Here is a 19,405-nt window from a genome sequence, read left to right on the forward strand (position 1 = left end):
TCAGAAATTACTGTTTCCTTATAATTACAAACTATCTTTGCTATGAATTAATTCTGCAGGGTGCTGAGCAGCTTCTGGAGATTCTGGGTCTCACAACATTCCAATAAGTCTATCAGTGTCCCTTATTTTGGGACCAGTAAATGCCTTCCTAGTCACGTTACCCTATAATGACATGGACATTACACTGTCTGTGTGTCTAAGTAGTCTTCAGCTGATTTTGGTGGTATTTCAAAACTGTGACAGATGTGTATGAAGAATAATCCTGTTCAAATCTCATGCCCTTTATGTGTTGGCATCAATTTAGACATCCCATTAGTGTATTTGAATTGAGAAAGTAAAGAGATATTTTAGTTAACTGCTAAATATGCTTAATGTTCTTAAAGTGCTAGATTGAATTCCATTGCAGAAAATTACACATTTCTATGCTACATCTTTTTTTTTTACCATGTATTTCTTTCTTCTACCAGGAAGGGGGAGTTTTTTCTGCTTTGTGATGTGTACTCTTGTTAACTGTTAACTTGTTAGATTGATTCATAGACAGTACCACAGATGAGATTTGACTGAGAAGTAAATAAAGAAGTCTGTTACCAAGGTATTCTGATACCCCAACTGTGAGACTCGGTATGGGAATGTGGGAAGGATTAAAAAAAAAAATAAAAATTGCTCTTCCAAATTTCCTAGCCGTATTGCAGTAGGCTTCCATATGTGCTGTGATGGGCACTACTTTGAAGATTATTTACAGTTTAATTCTTGCAGCACAGACTGACAACTAAATGGCTTGCAATAGCTTTTGGAAATGGTCAGCTTTGGCCAAAGATTTGAGTGCACAGAGAACACAGAACAGAAATGGCTTATATGTCTCAGCTAACAAAATCAAATTTTTAAAATCTATTCATCATATTGTTGTCGGTTTGGGGGTTTTGTCATTGGTAAATAAAAATTCTGGCATTCACAAAACCGAGGTTATAAAGTGCTGTGAGTCAGCCTTTTTGATATTGAGGAGGATCCAAAAGGAGAGTCTGCAACTGTAGCATGGTTGACCAATGTCAATCCATTCCTTCCAGCTGCTCAACTCAATGGTGAATCATTTGGTGTGGAAAAACATTGACTCTTCTTCATGCAATCCCCCAAAACAAAATCAAATTTGATAAGATTAATAATGTATTGTTTTCTTAAAAGAGCATAAAATAATTGATCCTAAATGGATCTGTTTGGTTTTGGTCACTGCATTTCTTGAAGCTTATTGCAGGAAAAAAAGTGGTCCATTGGTCAAAAGGTGAAAGGAAAATGAGTGGAATAAAATGTCTTCCACGAAAGGAGTGTCTGTTTCTAGAAGAAAGATCTGGAAAAATTAATCAAATTTAATAAAAGGCAAGTTTTCAACCTATAAGAACAAAGGAGAATTTTCTTTGAAATGGTAGGAGAAAGTCCAAATTATTATAGGTTTAGAAAATATGATCTGAAAGGTGCAATTAAATGAGTTGCTGAGTCTAGAAACAAGAGAAGACTTGGGGAGACATCATAGCCTTCAAATAGGTAAAAGTGAGCTTCTGTGAGAAAACAAATTGTTCACAATGTTCACTGAGGTTAAACCTCAGGAAGCAATGGATTTAAAGTACATCAGGAGAGCTATAGGTCAGATACAAGGAAAATAATAGATATCTGTGTATGAGAATGAGGGATAAGGAAGTATACAAAATCTTGCTAACTGAAGAGTTTTTAAGAACAGCTTAGACAAATACCTATTCAGCATGATGCATGTTTCTGTTTGGAGGAAGAGATGAAAAGGACGTTGAGGTTCCTAATCCCATACTGCCTACCTGATATTCCACAAAAATAAAAAAAAAAAAGAGGCAGTTGAAACAAACAGGGATTCAAAATACCATGGATACAAGACAAGACTATTGTATTGAACAGCACATCAGCTATGATTCCAGGCAAAAGTAGTTGCTAAATGTTTAAAATAATGCTTAAAACAATAGGGGATTTTTCTTTTATGCACTTTCTCTTTGTACTTTTGAAGCATTTGACATTGGGTATTTTGAGAGACAGGATATTAATTTAGATGGACTAAACTAATTTTGTGTGGCAAGTCCTGTCTTTTTGTGGTAAAAAACCAAATGCAGCAGGAGGACTATATTCATGCCTTTTTCCAGGTGTGGTACAAGCTTCTATTGCTCTAACTGACAAAACCCTCAAGACTAGGTTGATCTGTGCTTTGATTTTCCCCGAACTTTTAATTTTATAGAATTCCCTGGGGAGTTCTTTGTTCTTTTGTTTGCAGGTTGAAATATTTTGTCCTTCTGAAACCACATAGTTTCTGAGGTAGCATCATCAGAAGGGGTAGCATTTCACCAGTACAAAATGTATTTGGCTCTTTTTCCTGAAGGAGGGCAGTTCCTGCTTCTTAGAAAAGGTTCTCTGCCATCCCTTTGAGAGGATGTTTGTAAGTAGTTATATTTGGCTATTATGTTATAACTCAGGTAATAGTCTGCATACAGTAACTTAAAATAATGTTTTAACACTAGCAACATATCTTTAGACACATATTTTTTTTCGTGTAAAGAAATCTGATTAAGTGATTTTTCCTTGATCTTCGTCTTTAACTTTGGCTAGGATTATTAACTTCCAATAACTGGGAATTTCGAAGACTTTCACTCAGTTACTTTGTGCAATTCTACTTTGTCTCCTCAGGACATTATGTGTACAGTCTAAGGAACGCTGTGAGTCTGTGCTTGGGATTGTAGGTCTGCAGTGGCCAGAAGATACTGACTGCACTCAATTTCCAGATGAGAACTCAGACAATCAAACTTGTCTAACACCGGATGAAGATGTAGAAGGTAACTCCTATAAATACATATAACAGGAAATTAAAGATTTAATTAGGTTCCTAAAGTCACTGGGTTTTTTTCCCATACCTCCTCCCTAAATTATAATATTTAAGCTGTGGAAATTATTCCAAACTGGGTTTCAGGGAATTTGGACAAGAGGAAGTTCTCATAAGAAATCTGTTCAAACGAAGGATCAATTACCTTCAATCTGTGAAAGGCGGTGTTTGAGATTTGTTGCTAACACCACATCTACTGCTTGCTTGTGTTTATACTTCACTTTTTTACCTATTTAGATGATACAATAATGCTTTTCTAACCAGGAGGCAGACTCTTGGCAATCTTAAAAAAGCTGAGCCCCACAACAGCTCTGAGGAAAATATTGTAATGTTAGTGTCTTTGCTAGCTATTGTTTGCTTTTGGTTTTTGTTTGGGGACAGTTTTGTAGAGAGGTGTGCCAAACCAGCTTCAGTAGCAACTGACAAATTTCAGTTTTTGAGTTCTGCCATAATACTAATCAGTGTGGGTGCGAACATGAACAAAAGAAAGAAAATGCCTTAAATGCTTCTAGATACTCTTCGTATGTATGAAGAGAGAAGCTGTGCAGCTTTTCCTTCTGCAGTGGTCATTGGATGTGAGATCTGTAGGGATTCTGACATGCCTTTTCTTTTTCTTGCCAGAATGCCAGTAAAGTAGCTGGGAAAATAGCGAGGTGGCATGTGCTACAGTGCCTGCAAAATGCCGATCATGTTCAGTTCTCACTCTTCTCCTCCTGCTCACCTACATGGTGATGACAGTCTTTCCACAGCCTTGATCTTGCTCAAAGAAAGCAATGGGCAAAAGCTAGTTAGTCTATAGTTCTTTTAGTGAAGATGTATTGCTGTGAATACAGTGAAGGAATCATGAAAAACCAGTGAAGCATATATAGCAGTTAGTACTATTTCTTCAAGCAAAGTTCATGTGCACATGTATCACTGTGAGGATGTTATAAAGACATGTAATACCATAGTAATGAAATCCTCTGTCGTGGAACTCTTGAGAGACAAGGAGATAATCTTCTTCCACAGCAGTGGGCTGATGGAAAGGAGTTATCCATTATTACACAGCAGTGTGTAGGAAAGGAAAAGTAAGATTTTGGCACAACAAGGTGAGTTCAAGAAAAATAATGTGATTTAATTTTCTCAGATATTGAATGTCTTTTAGTCTTCCTCCCTGGGTTATTGGATCATTTGGCTTTGAAATGTAACATAGAATAGTTATATTTTAAATATACTACTGCATACAGGACTAGTGTGTTCCATTTCTAGAGATAAATTCTGTTCACTTATAAAAATTATAATTTAAAAAAATTCTCACTTTAATTAGAGGGACTCTGCCTAGTAAGCTGATTCACTGCTTATTGATCATCTTAGCACTGAAATAGATATTCCTGGAAAATCAGTGAAAAAGGAGGGGGGTTTGGTATTCTTTTAGAAACAGTGTAATTAATTAAGGGGTCTTATCAGAGTTGTTTTGGGTTCACTTACTGCTAGAATTTTATGTTGATTCAATGCCAGATTTCTACTGACTACCAGTGTTGCTTAGAAAGTCTTCCCTGGGAAGTTTAAAATCTTATATAAATGTTTCTGAAAAAAACACATATAACAAAAGAAATTATGCTTCTGAGAGCATTTTAAATGTTTGTGATTACAAAACATAGGTGATTTTCCAACTTAAGCTATAATTGACAGAGTTATTACAAGGTGCTGAATTGCTTAATTTCTCTTCCAATCAGTGCTGAATCCAAGAATACTGCTGGCCAAGACAGTATGCATTATAAACTTAAGTTATTTTCATAATGAGTTATTCTTAAATGTTGGCAGTACAGTTCACACACCTTTTATCATTAGAATGTTATTTTCTAAGGCTCCCAAGTTCATTGATGATATTTTTGGTACAACTGTTTATTGAATCCTAAAATTTACCCAAGGAACTACATGGTATTCAATATCAGAGATTTTGCAGGAAGGAAGAAAAAAGGCAACATATGATGGAAGTTGTACATCAAAGTCAGTGACATGTACAGTGTGAAAAAATGGATGGGTTTTTCAAACTATCTAAATAAAGCTTTCTCAAAATGGTACTCTGTAAGATGAGGCAGAAGCGATGTAAGGGTTAATTCATGAACATTTATAGGTGATTTTATTAATTCAAATTAATTCAAATAGCCACACAATTGCCTATATATACATTTATCCTGGGGATCTCTTCTACTCATTTCAACACACCATATGATCTATTTCTGCTTCACACAACACCACAGCAGTGAGAAAAGTAGCTAGAAAATCCCTGCCCACAATCTAAACATTGTATGCCAGTTATTTGGCAAAGCTTCGAAATTTGACAGAAGGTAGCATGTGAGGGAGAGGTCTGGAAAATATTGCTCTACCCCATTGACAGTGCCATTGTTAAGAGTCTTGCCTACTACATAGTTCCAGTTTAATATCGCACAAGCTTTCTATTCCTGTCATTTACCCTTCCAAAACAGTCATAGTGATAAATAAGCAAGTACCATGTGATGATTAAGCTTGCAGCTTATGGGGCCTTGTTTCTCCCTGCTCCTTGTCATTGACAGAATGCTCACCCAGTCACTTCAAGTGCCGTTCTGGGAGGTGTGTCCTGGCATCCAGAAGATGTGATGGTCAAGCTGACTGTGAGGATGATAGTGATGAGGACAGCTGTGGTAAATAAATTCGATGAGTTGGATCTTTTGAACAGAGAGTAACTGAAGCATTTGAAAATGAGTTTGATTTTCCTTCAGTTATTTGAACCATAGTATGACAGCTCAGAGGATAAGCCCCTTTTTCTGTAAGAAAAATATGTTTGAAAGTGTGGTTTGTTTTGATTGTTTTTTTCTAACACTACTAGCAGTAAAAATACTTCAGCAAGCATCCTTCTTGATTAATGTCAACACAATTTATTTGATCATTTAGATTCTGCTAACTGTATTCCAGGATGTTTGAGTATTCCTTTAGTAATAAAGATAAAAAATGCTGCAGATTTAATTCTTTTGATATTGCTGGAGGTTCTACTGAGCTAAAGCATGACTTCCTGGCAGTTTAAATCTTGAATTCATAAATACAGTTTCAAATTTATACACAGTAATGTTCTCGTTATGATGTATTGACAAAAGATCTGTGTTGCTGAAGTGGATTCTGTACTGCAAGGGTCAAGAATTACATGTTCTTTCAGATTGGTCAACCTCAAGCTGTAGGTACGAGGATAAAGTGGTAACCACAAAGTTTATTCTCCAGTATGTTTCTGAGTAGAGATGTGCTTGACTTTTAACTTAAGGGGATGTATTGAGCTTGAGAATAACCAACAAATCTCTTGGTCACTATTTATCTTTGTATGTGCTGGCAGGAGAATTTTGAGAAGGGGAAGGGAGTTTATGCTATTGCTTTATGTGACTAAGATGTAGCCTCCGTGGAGTTCTGCATGCTGGCCTGGCATCCCTAGGGGCAAAAAGAATAATTATAAATCACTAAGGATTTAGAGAAGAGGTGTGAATATGAGCAAAAGATTGGAAAATATTCCAGCAGAGTAGAGCTAAGGTGCACAACCTGGTTTTTTTAACAGAGAGCAGGTTAAGATAGAATCACAGTTTGTGAGCAACGAAACTGTGGCAATAAAAGACTTTCTACTCAGCTGCACAAAAATAAAATAAGATCCAACACCTGAAAGCTGAAGCTAGGCTAAAATTCAAGCTTGACAGCTCTATAAAATGCTTCTTTTTTAAGATCAGGTTGTTTTAATGATTGGAGTAACCAAGGGGTTATTTTCACTAAGGCGCGATGTATTCTCAATCTCTGGGAGTTTTCAAATCACGCTTGTATTCTCTCTCCTCTTTCTGCCCCATTCCCCTCCCCCTGCAAAAAGAAAAAAAAGATATGCTTACTGAAGCAGGATTTAATACTAGGTCATTCTCTTGTTTGGATTATAAAGGAAGGGCAGAGCTGATGATCACAGTGAGTTTGTCATCTCTTTACCTTTGAATCAATTGTCTCAATTGTCCTCCCTGCCAAATATTCTTTCTTGCCACCTGTTCTTAACTCCTTAGAACACTAATTGCTATGCATCTTTTGGGATAATTTTATTCTCCTAGACATTAACATATGAAATATTTCTTTAATATATAACATTCATTTTTTGAGTGGATCTTTCTCTGCCTCTGTAGTCTAGACAGAATGTCACTAGCAATCAGCAGAATTCTTATCAGTTTCTATAAATATGGAAGACTGTATCTGCTAGGAAATTACTGCTGTCAGAGTGACATTACATTGACCAGGGGTAATGCTGTTACTGAAGAACAGAAAGTCCTTGCAGAGCTCTAGAAGTAACTGTCTCTGACTCATTGATATTCCACGTGTGCAGAACAAAATCAAAACTTGATCATCTTTCCACATGTAAATGGCTAGCTCACGTTTTATTAGATTTATCCTTTGAAATTGGTTTTATACCATTAAATAACAGTCAGCATTTAAATTAAAAACCTTGTATTTGAAGTGGCTTAAATGACAGGCATGGAACAACTTCACAGTGCAGGGCGGAGGAGGCTGGAAAAGACTAGCTACAGCTTTTGGATGCTCAAGCTACTCTGGTCAGAAATGTAAGGTAGAATAGTCCAAAGGGGCTAAGGTATACTCTGCCCATGCTGAGTAGAGCTGTATTCAGTACCCATTGTCTCCTCCCATTAGGAATCCCCGTCATACTTTCACGTGATCTTCGTGAGAGGAAATCTCATCCATGCAATTGCAGCAAAATCCTAAGACTTTAGTGCCATGTAGACTAGGATTTGGGGAGAAAATTTGACCCAGATTTATGAATGTGGGACTTCTGAGTGCATTTCAGTGAAGTGTGAGGAAGGTAATTTCTGAAAATTATTATTGTGATAGACATCAAGAGATTTTGTGGTATTAAATATGCTTGATTGTAATTGATCATATTAATTTACTTGCTGCTGAACAACGCCTCTGGCAGAGAGCAGAAGAGGGTCCTAGAAGAGTACTAAAGAAATTGAGGACATAATATTCAAAACCAGTATTTTCCTTCACTATTTTCTGCAGTCTGAGTTCTGACTGTAGTATTTTAGTTGAGAGAAAAATGTGGTGGTCTTAATATTAATGACTTAATAATATTGCATGGAGAATATATGTGTGAATAACAAATGGTAACTTGCTTCATATTTTGAAGAAGACTGAAGGTAAGATCATATGTGAATCCCTATCTCTTGTCAAAACATATGTTTGAGGTGGGGGTAATGTAAATATGGACAAGTTTTCCTACCTCCATTTTCACTTCCTTTTCATTGTCATTAAATTAAAAATGTATGTCACAAAATATTTAGAGAAGAAATATAAATATATCAAATGGTAGATGGCTTCTATCAACAAAACAGTATATTTGAACACAGAATTCAGTAAGTAAGTAGGGAATTTTTCCTAGGGAATTGTCTCAAAGATACATTTTGGAGAGTCATGGTACACTTCACAGTGTAACACTACAAAGTGTGATAAAGGGGAAAAGCAAACATCTATTCAATTAATTGTAAACACTCTGCTAAAAAATTGCAAGGTTCATAAATTATATTTTTTAAGCTTTTTTATTTTATTTTCATATCAAGTTCCTAACATGACTGACATACTCTGCTCTTTATTAGAGTAAAGGTTTTGTTTGGTTTCAGTTAATTTTTTTTTAATAGTTATCACAAGTATTATCAAGAAGGAGACGTGGAAAATGGTGATACCCAAGCAAGTTCTTTGATCATGTGGAATTAGTTTCACAGGTTCAAGGCTATTTATTTCTCTATGCTGTAACATTTATTTACATGGCTTTTTGAATCTAAACAAAATCAAGCACCCCACACAGCCAGTTACAGTTAAAACGTGAGTAGATTTTTCCAGTAATCATACAAGATAGTAGTGATTCTTTGGTTCATGTTTGTAAAATACTTACTTCTGAAATAACACTTTTTGGAAAGAACATACCTGCTTAGTAACTGACTGCTGATATGCTGCTGTAGTTCCAGGTCCAGGCAAACAGAGGTGCTGCTTCAGATGCAATTTGTGAGCTTATACCTCAGCTATTGGTGTGTGGGGACATTAGGGCTGTCACCCAAGTATGAGCTTGATTAAAATGAAAACTAGGATTATCATCTGTAGGCCAAACAAGGCAATCAAATCATCTGTTTTAGTCAGGTGAACACATTGTTTTTATGGCTTCCTATAAAACCAGAATGTCAGATGTGCATGACATTAGTATGTCAAAGTATTTAAACTGGTATCACAGTGAAGTGCTTTAGTAGTTGATGGAAATAAATAATGAAATAAAACAAGAGAAAACACTTTTCTAAAATGCACCTTGGGCCATTCTTAATTTTCTCTAGCTGACTAACAGGAATTTTACTGTCAAAGCACTGTGACACAATTTTATAAGTATTCCTCTTGAAATCAGAGTCTGGTTAGCAGGACTTCGAAGAGACAATAATGCAGTGTGTTCCCTGCATAATAATGAACCCTCTTGAAGATTCATACAGCCTTTGGGTCTTCCTAATCTTTTTGAACTGGTTTGGTCTCAGATTATGGTACCAGGAAAACTGTTTGTGGTCAATACTTAACAGCATCTCTCTATCTTTCATTGTGATCTGCATTAGATTGTGTAGCAGCACTGCCAGAAAAAATTACGTATTTCTACACTGTTTCATGGAGATTCCATGCTGTCATAGGATTTGCTTTTGAAAGACCAAAGGTCTGTGTGGTATGCTTTTAAAGGAAACTCTACAGACTTCAGGGTTAGAAAAGTTTATATATTACTAGTGAATGTATTTCAAGAGTAGTGTTATATGGGTTTTGAGCTAATTGAGCTAGTGCCTAAACCATTACTTATAGATATATGTAGCATAATATATATTATTATTTAAAAAGCACTGAAGTATTATGAAGTGTTATATGTTTTATACTCATTTATCAAGTGTGCACTGTGACAACCTTATTTGCATTCCTTTGTTAGTAACTATTCTTGGTACCTTTTAAAATTAATATTGCAAGTGAAAATATTTGAGGTGTTTCAGGATTGTTAAGGAAGAAGAAAACAGTTGATTTGATATTGCATGCAGGTGTTTCAAAACTGTGCTTCTCTGCCTCCAGGTTGTAGAGAAAGGGGTCTTTGGGAGTGCCCTTTGAAGAAGCTGTGCATCAAACACACTATGATCTGTGATGGTTTTCCAGACTGCCCTGACATGATGGATGAAAAGAACTGCTGTAAGGGCTTATGCAGTTTGTTAGTCCCATCGAGGGCTGATCACATTTTGGGGATCTTGGGGTGCAACATAAATGAAAGTAAAAAGGTTTTCTACGGACAGAAAGGCTTAGTCATTCCCTCAGTTTCCTTTTCAGTTTTTCTATGGCACCAATTTATCTCTTTCCTCATCTTGTGTCCTCTGCTGTTCACATCCTTGGATCCTTGCTGTCTCCTTGGTCACTCTAGTCCTCTCTCTTTTTTCCTGTCTCTCCCTCCTCCTTCTTGTGTCTTTGTGCTTCTTTTCTTTATTCCTTATGGCTTCTTGACTCCTTTTCCCAACTTTTCTCAACTTCATTCCATATAGGTATAGCTGCTCGCTGCTTTTTTTTTTTCTTGATTTCCACGCAATTTTCCTTTTGATTTGTTCTTCAGTAAATTTCATATGTCTCACTGCTTTATTTGATTTCTCTTCTGCTTGACATTTCTTAGATTCTGTCTCCCCACTTGGCTCCACAGGCTTCTTCTACAATCCAAACTGGGATAAGTATCAGAGATACAAAACTTGGTATGGTACACTGACAATATGGACATACTGTCCATGCGCACAGTGTAAGACAGCTCACAGTGCTGACAGTGTGCAGTGGCCCCCTGGTCCCCTGTGGGAGCTGCCCTGTGTTCTGTTTCCACTACCCAGCTGACTAGTGGGATGGGAAGAGGTGGAAGACCTGGGAACGGCCGCTTTGCAGGTTCCCACCCTGCCTGTGAACCTGGGAGTGGGTGCTGTGAGATGTTGGCTTCACTTTCATGAATATATTAGTGGTATTCTGAATTCTCCTGGGGACATGCCTACACACCAGCTTTTCTCAAGACAAGGAACTAGAAAAGACATACTGGGTGATACTCAGCCTGCACAAGAAAGAAGAGATGCTTGGTAAACGTGCTTGAAAGCTGAAATTTTAGTTCTCTGGGCAATCCTGTTTTTTCAGCATGTTTGCTGGGACTGTAGGGTATAATTTTACAATTTAAAAAAAGTTGCTCCTGAGTCTCTGGAGTGCTGTTGGCAGGGACAGTATGGTAGGTACATTTTATGTGCTATGTGGAGCATATGAATATATTTGCAAAAATGATTGGCAGCCTGCATATATCTCTAGATCTAACTTTGTTTCTTTTGGGGAAGAGGCAGCTCACAGAATGCTTGTTAATCTGTTTTTCATTGTGAAGATTATACCATTTGACTTCCAAGCCGTCTGTATGCTGTAATCTAAAAAAAGGAAGGTGGTATTAAAGTGATTTGCTCATGATCACACATTAAGATAACAGCAGAGAAAAGATTTCTCTGAGGGCTTCGGTTAGGGTAGTCTATAATTATCAGCCTATATTTCCTCTCTGCTTTTGTGTCAGGGCTTGAATATTCCAAAATGGCAGCAAAGTTTCCTCAGCTGAGGGCTTCCAGCTTTTAAAATATGCTCTCTCTGGAAGGCAGAGTTAGAGAGCTTTTTCTAGTTTTGCACGCTTTATTCCAGAGACAGAAGGATCACTTATGTCAGAGTAGGCAGCACTGCCTTCTCTATCTGTATGGTTTTCACTGTGGAGTATATTTTTTGCACTAGTGTTGTGCATTTGTATGGCAGTATAGATGCTATACAACAGCCAGATGGAGGCAACTGAATGCAGCTTCCTTCCACGCATTCTCTCTCTGTCCACCCTCCCCCAGCTCTCAAAATTCCGTAATGAAGGGGTTTATAGAAGCTGGAAGAGAATTGTGTTAGCGAGGAGGGTACTGTAATGCTACACACCTGCCTTTTGGGAGGGGGTTTGTTATGGTGGGGGGAAGGCTACAAGTCACTTGCCAATAGAAGCTCTTGTGGTTCCTGCACTGGACAGAGATTCAGGAAATCCCTACCTAATGCTCCCAGCTGGCAACGAACTGTGAACTGGAGCATGTCTACCTGTACCTTAGTTCCCCATCTCTAAAGTGGAGATAAAAATAATTCCATGATTGTAAATAGCAAAGGAGGATCCAAAAGTTAATGTAGAATTGCTGTGGATGAAAGGAAATACATATGCATTACAGTAAAATAATTTTTTCAAAGAACATGAAGAAATAAACAGATTTGGATCAGTCTCCTAAAAAGCATGGAACACAGTATTTTCACTTAAAGCTTCTGAGAGACTTAGACAGGTTTCCTATGACAAGACTAGAAATGATATTAAGTAATCACAGATCTTGCCATTTCCAGACACCCTTCCTTCCCTCTGAGTTGCGATGCCCTCTGCCACTGCCTGGCAGCAACCACCTTCTGCCTGAGTGACGTCCATCCTGAATTTTCTTGCAAAACTGTCTCACTTTCTTGCTCGCTCCATAAATCTGCTCTGTGCCTACCTTCACCCTCCTTCTCATTTTTTTTAGTTTCAGTGTGAACTTCACATTGATCATTTCTTTCTCCGAGTGAAACATGGTTTTGTCCTTGCAGCATTTTGTGAAGAGAGTGAACTTGAATGTGCCAACCATGAATGTGTGCCACGTGAGCTCTGGTGTGATGGGCAAGCAGACTGCAGTGACAGCTCAGATGAATGGGACTGTGGTAAGTTTACACCATGGTGCCCTCTGCCTGGAAGTGATGTTTGGGTGATGACAGTAATCACTGGTGATTTGATTTAGAATGCAATTGCAGTGGTGGAGACATGCTCCCTTTATTACCAAAGGGAGACTGGGTTGAGGTTGGGAAAGCATGCAAGAAAGTGGGCAAAAGAGAAAGGAAAGGCTCAGTGTGAAGTGTCACGGCGCAAAGATATAACTGACATGGCAGGGTACTTCTAAAATGTGTAGATGGTGTGTAAAATCTGGAAAGCGTTGTGGATAGAAGAGAGAGTAGGAAGACATTCAGGTGTAGAATTTATTTGGGCAAAACTTCTAAGCCCTGATTCTGTACTTGTGAAAATCAGTGTGAAATTCCCACTAACTGCAATGGTGCAGGTTCAGAGCTTTTCAGAAGAAAACAGTCCTACTAGGCCCCTTTGTGCTGGCTGAAGACCTGCAGAATGATGTAACCTGCTATTGCTATCTATGTTCCAATTAGGCCTCATGCTTTTATGTGTTGTTAAAGTAAAAGTCTCTAAGTATTATTCTTTAAATAAAAATGAAGGTGGATTTAAAAAAAATTGCACTGAAAAGAAGCAGGTTGGAAAGCAGTAGTATGTCCTCTGAGATTTCACTGAGTTAACATGTATTTCTGTACATGACAGTAGTTTATATTACTAAGTTTTGAGATGCTTTGTATGTAATTTTAAATACAGAAAAAAGGTGTACTGTGGCTTACAGAAGCAAATATTTTGTATTCATATTGAAGTAGATTGTATAAATATTTTAAAACATTTAACACTCTATGAACATTAGTAAACAACAGCATTTAATAAAACCTATGCAACAGAGAACTGTTCCAGAAATGCATATTTGAAAAGGAGTAATCTAGGATTAATACATAACTTACTCACGGGGAGAGAAGCAAAAGCACATTCAGCATATAGGAAAAATGCATAATGCTTGGCTATGTTAAGATCAGTACTATCAAAGCAAAAGTCAGAGGAGCAGTTTTAACTAAAACCAGTATGTATTTGGGGAGGAAATGCACACAACCCAACATATTTTAAGGGATCCTAGAAAGGGAGGGATGTAAATTTCCATTTTGGGCCATTTTGAGAAGCTTTTTGTATGTGATAAAAGCAGTTCACACACATGTATACGTGGATTAAGACAGAAGCAATGGTCATGATCTTTCTTGTAAACAGTAGTTGTTTTTTCTTTCTCTAATTACACCCACATATTGTTATGACGGGAACAGTGCATATTACTGAGAGTCAAATGATGGCATCACTCTTATGTCAAGCAGCATTCATCCCACAAATTACTTTAGTGATTTCAGTTGGACTATTTGTGGGTCAAAACATCATTTAACAAGATTAAGGCTATCAGAAACCCATGTGAGCCTGTGCTGGTGAGTCACGAGTATTCTGGTTTATTCTAATCCTCAAGATGCCTTTGTTGTTTAGTGTCTCATGCTGTTCAATGTTAGCAAGGTTCTGATAAGCATGGTTGCCTTGGTTTTAAATTACATAGCTAAGGAATGTACGTATATAGCTATTGAGCATATAAAATCAGCAAAAGTGGTAAGTTGTTCTTCTTTTTTCTTTGCAGTTACCCTGTCTAAAAACATGAGTTCCTTGACATTCCTGACCATTCACAGGTCAGCTGCTGATAACCATGTTTGTGCTGATGAGTGGCAAGAAAATTTAAGCCAACTGGCCTGCAATCAGATGGGTTTAGGGTAAGGTCAGTAGTTTGTAGCATTGATGAATTTCTTAGGACAATTGGAGTGCTGGAGTTAGATGTGAATGATCATTGATTACTGCAATGTTAGAGCGAGTGTGGAAATGGTTCATAGAGAAAAGAGGTAATGAAATTTTGTGAACTATGGCAGGAGCAAAAGCTCACTAAAATATAGGCACTTTCACCACTTTATAAACATTACGTGATTGTTATTAAAGAGTGTGTTGAAAAGTTAATGATGCCTTGCCAAGCCTCAGTATTTGAACTTGCAGTTATTGCTGAGGCTTAGAATTGTTTGGCAATGTGATACTCTCTGTCTTCCTAAAGAATTAAAGCAGACTTGTCTTAGGAAACACAGGAAAATTTCTCTGCATTTATTTGCACTCTGCGGTAAGTACTGTGAACGAGGCAAGCAGATATATTTAACTTGGCTATCTCTGAACAATGAATTGGTAAAGACAGAGCTTTCTCTGTGGGACTCAGAAAAAAAAAATAGCCTCTATGCATATTTCTCATTGCATGCACATTAAAGTAATAGCTGCTTTATGGAATAGTCAATGCAAAATATAACTGTTGGATAAAAATCAAGTTCATCTGCTCTGATATACAAAGCTGTCTTGTACTAGGAAAAGACAAGCCTGATGGTATAGAAGGATATCTCTTGTCAGTGTCTGATCCCCAAACTGGATTAAGAAGTGTCTTTTCTGTCTGCCTTTTACCACTGCATATACTGACATGCAATCTCGTTCTTTGTACCTTTCTCAAAAACCACATGAGGATAAAGACCCTGGGTTACAGTGTCTGCACTTAACCTACTCTGTATTGCCTTGCACTGCACGGATGCTTGACATCAGTTCTAACATATGCCCTGAATCCAAGACTACCTGTACTGTATGGACTGCCTGCCATTCTCACACACAACAATTCTGTACTCTTCTAGCTAGTTTAGTATATCTAAATAATACTGACGTTATCTTTATGCTTTAACTTTATATAACATCCTAATAAGCTTAAACTCCTTCGATACCTTCCAAAATAAAGTTGCTTTTACAACTACTTTATTGTCTAAGAACAAACAGGTGGTCCTAACACTAAGAATAATTTTCTTCTTAATATTTCAGTCTCATAGTCCTAACATAAGATTTGCTTAACTTTCCTATGATGCTTGCTGCTAGGAAAATGAAAAGGTATTAAATTATCACAAAACCTCTGATTCCTTCCTTTTTTCAGAGGTGTGCTAGACTGAAATTAGCATGAGTAGAAACTTACACCTTCCTGCTTCTTCACTGAGGCTTGCTAACAGATGTTATCAATCCTATCACTTTTAAGAAATGTGTGAGACACAAATAATTCTTAAATCTCACAAATCCATTTTCTAACAGGGGAAGATAGTCTACAAATCAATTTTTGTACAAATTCTTTTTTGTAATGACAGGTGATAGTGTGATGGACAGTGGGAAATTCCAGTTCAAATCTGAAGTCTACAACTTCAGTCCGACTAATACTGATTTCTAATTCTTCCTGGCAGTACGTCAAAGTAGTGTGGTCTTTCCTTTCTCAATGCCTGATTTTGTCAATCAATCACCTGAAGCTTGATTTTCTTAGCTATTCTCCAAGTTTTGTGAAGTGGCGTTGTCAAAAATACAGTAAATTAGCTTTGAAGAAGATCTACAAGAAAAAACATTCAAAAAGGAGTAATATGAGTTAATATAATTATTTAATTATTTTGTTAACATTGCATAGGGTTTCAGTGAAAAATGTCACAGAGGGTAACATTTTTTCAGGTATTCCCAATGGAAAATACTTCATTTTACTCCTTCAGAAAATTAAAGCTGTGAATATAGAAATTCTGTCCATATTATAGCATACTGCAGAAACCCCAGTTTTGTGGCTATGCAGACTTCTTTAATAATGACTTATGGTGATACCTGATTTTGATTTAAGTTATCTTGCTTACTTTTAGAGAAAAATAGTGCGCATGAGATATCGAAGTTGAGACTTCTTAATACCAGGAATTACAGTGAATGGTAGCATATGGTATTTTTATTTTCTATGAAGCTCTGCAAACTGTTTGTCATAACTGTGTCCAGTGCTTTCCCAAATGACAACTCCCAATCGCTATATAATGTGGTAATGTTTAAAATATGAAAGCAATGTCTTTCTAACAGCTTGTAGATATTTTTAATTCTTCAACCTAAATTAATCTGAAAAGAATGAAGAGAATTAAATGACGGTGGTTAAAGCTAGGTTAATTTAGCTGATAGTGGTAACACATTTTACAGAATATCAGTCTGTCTTTTGGGGAGATATAAGCATTGTGTCTGAAACAACATTAGAGGTAATTCTGTTCTGCCTATTGCACAAAATTCAAGCTGTTTTCCTGGCTGTTGGCCAATTCTAATTCCACAGATGATGCATTTCTTCAGTTTTTCACAGCACAGCATATGCAGTGTGTTGTGTGGTGCATGATGCAATGTCACAGAAAACTGCAAGTTCCAAGCATTGTCTGAAAGGCTTTGGACTAATGGTGGCTGTTGCTCAAGTTATGCAGTGTGTGTTCTTAGCAGTTCTTACCTTTTCCTGTAGTGCAAAAAGAATGTTAGATACAAAGTAGACTTCTGTTTATAATGCTAAGAGCCCAATGGGAACTTTTTGTCCAAGTCTTAGGTTTCATAGTTTACAGCCAGAGGGGACTGTGTGATCACCTGATAGGACTGCCTGTTCATCTCAGGACAGATAATTTTGTTCAGAGACCTCTGACTAAGTCTCAAGTTTAAATACAGTAAAGCATGTCTCTGGCAATTATGTTTCCTGCTAAAACAGGTAGGGAACAGAACAGCAATGGCCATCAGTGTCTCATATCAAGGATTAGCTATATCCTGGTGTGTGCTGCAGAGGTTATGCTGCTGCAGATGGGCACACTGTGCAGGTTCAGAACATTATGTTAGAAGACTGTAGATTCATCTTGACGTTTAGTTGAAGAAATCCATTTTCATATACTCTGAAGTCCACATTTTTTGTGATGGAACAGTGATCGTAAACCCTTGGTCTGCTCAAATCTGAAATCTGACAAAAACAGACATTAGTGGAGTTGTTCTGTTACTCTATGGCAATGTACTGGAATAGTTTGTCTTTCTTTCCTGGACTAGGATGAGATAACAAATGTAATAATGACAAACTTCAACAGCTTGTACCCAGCAGAGTACAGGGGAATTTTAGCTGATCTGCTTGTTCTGGCCTAGCAGTATCAGCATAAAATCACAGCTGTTTACCACATCACTCGTTTATAAAAATCTACAGTAAGCTCTGCTACCTCCTGCTGCTGCTCCCTTTCTTGGAGGCTGTGCCACTGGTGATCCACTGAAACAGGTAGCTCCTTTTCCTTCTTTCCTCTGCCATAGCATCTACTGTGCATGTATTTGTGGAAGGGAAAGGCCAATCTCTTGTTGCTGCCTGGCCTTTTGTCTCTCCTAATACTTTCTCACTCCCTCTGTCCCTTTGGTTCAAAGTTCTTTAATAATATTTGCCAGCTGAGCAGTCAAGCTGCTGGAGCAATAATCTTTTGTTCTCACATGAATTATTATGCTTTCTAATTACTTTCTAACTATTTCTGCAACAGAAGTAAAAGGGAAGTTTAGTTTAATGTCTTATTTGCTTAAAAACATCACAGAAACAAAAAATGGAATACTTCTGTCCTACCCACATTAGAAATTTGACCTTCTGAATTTAACCTACTTTATTTTCTCCAAGAATAAAGATGACATTTAGTAAATCAAATTCCATGTCAGAGATGAAGTATTTGAACTCATTAATTCAATCTGGATTTCTAGACCCACTCAACAGAATGTAAAATATGCTTGACCTACCTTGAATATATTCACATTGTCCATGGCTGCAGTGTGTTCTATTAAATCTTTAGAGGATTTAGCAAAATAGCAAATTCTTCAGATTACATTAAATTTACTGAAAATAACATTACAAGCTGTGGTAGATGTGGAAGACTGTTTTAGTAATTTTGAGCAACCATAAAACACTGTTAAAATATGTAGACTTTAATCATTGTATTAGGGTTGTATTAGATTAAATCTGATAGATTATGTCTCATGTTTCATGCACATATGTAGTTTAAAATATAATTATTTAGGTAAGACTTTTTTCGAAGAAATTTCAACCTAATAATTCCTTGCAAATTGTGACAATTGCTTCAAATAGGCATTAAGCATATGGTCACTTACCCCATATAACACTTTTTAGCTCCATGATTGGGCAACTGGCTGTAGGTGGCCCCACTTAACCAAGAGCGGTTGGACCAGATGACCTCCAGAGGTCCCTTCCAACCTCAACCATTCTGTGATTCTGTGATTGACTAAAAGAAATAGAAAGATACATGAATACTGCCAACAAAAGGAACATTCTTATTCTAACGATTGATCACAAATCCTTTTTCAAACTATCTTTTTTCACAGCTTGTACAAATGGCATTATAAAACCCATTTTTTCTTTTCCTAAGGGTCTCCAAAACAAATTTACTCAGTTTAACACTAAACAGATATTAAATCTGTCAGTCCTGAAAATTCACTCTGGAATCTGCAAGTTGAAGTGTTTTTTCTGGCTAATGTGTTATTACCAGTAGAACTATGGGAATATTTCTTAGTGAATAATAATTCTGTAAAGGACAATATTGAACAAAAATAACAGCAAATTTTGTTCAAATTCAGTGAATAGTTTCAGCAGGGGAAGAAAGGTTGAAAAGTCAAGTTATTTTGTTTCAACTTTTTATAATTAAACACTTAAAATTTTATTTCAAAACAGTATTTTTCTCTGAAATGTGTCCTTCATCTTTTCAAAATTAAAAGCTAATTAACCTTAAATGAAGGACTTTACATTTAATTTGAAGTTGAATTAAGACTTCCACCAAAGAAAATCTATATTTTAATTGAAGTTTTAAATTTAGATGGCCCCAAATGGTCTT

General features: G+C 36.8%; 1 protein-coding gene across 2 annotated transcripts in view; it reads left to right on the plus strand.

Moving 5' to 3' along the window:
- Window positions 1–19,405, plus strand: part of CORIN (corin, serine peptidase) — a 180,056-nt gene that overhangs the window by 138,655 nt on the left and 21,996 nt on the right. For both annotated transcript variants that reach the window (XM_052780137.1, XM_052780138.1), the window contains 5 exons: window positions 2,695–2,840; window positions 5,443–5,550; window positions 10,013–10,126; window positions 12,581–12,691; window positions 14,302–14,431. In XM_052780137.1, coding sequence (XP_052636097.1) covers window positions 2,695–2,840; window positions 5,443–5,550; window positions 10,013–10,126; window positions 12,581–12,691; window positions 14,302–14,431 — 609 coding nt within the window. The remainder of the gene's footprint in view (window positions 1–2,694; window positions 2,841–5,442; window positions 5,551–10,012; window positions 10,127–12,580; window positions 12,692–14,301; window positions 14,432–19,405) is intronic.

The sequence above is a fragment of the Harpia harpyja genome, chromosome 2 (assembly GCF_026419915.1).
Source record: "Harpia harpyja isolate bHarHar1 chromosome 2, bHarHar1 primary haplotype, whole genome shotgun sequence".
Taxonomy (NCBI): domain Eukaryota; kingdom Metazoa; phylum Chordata; class Aves; order Accipitriformes; family Accipitridae; genus Harpia; species Harpia harpyja.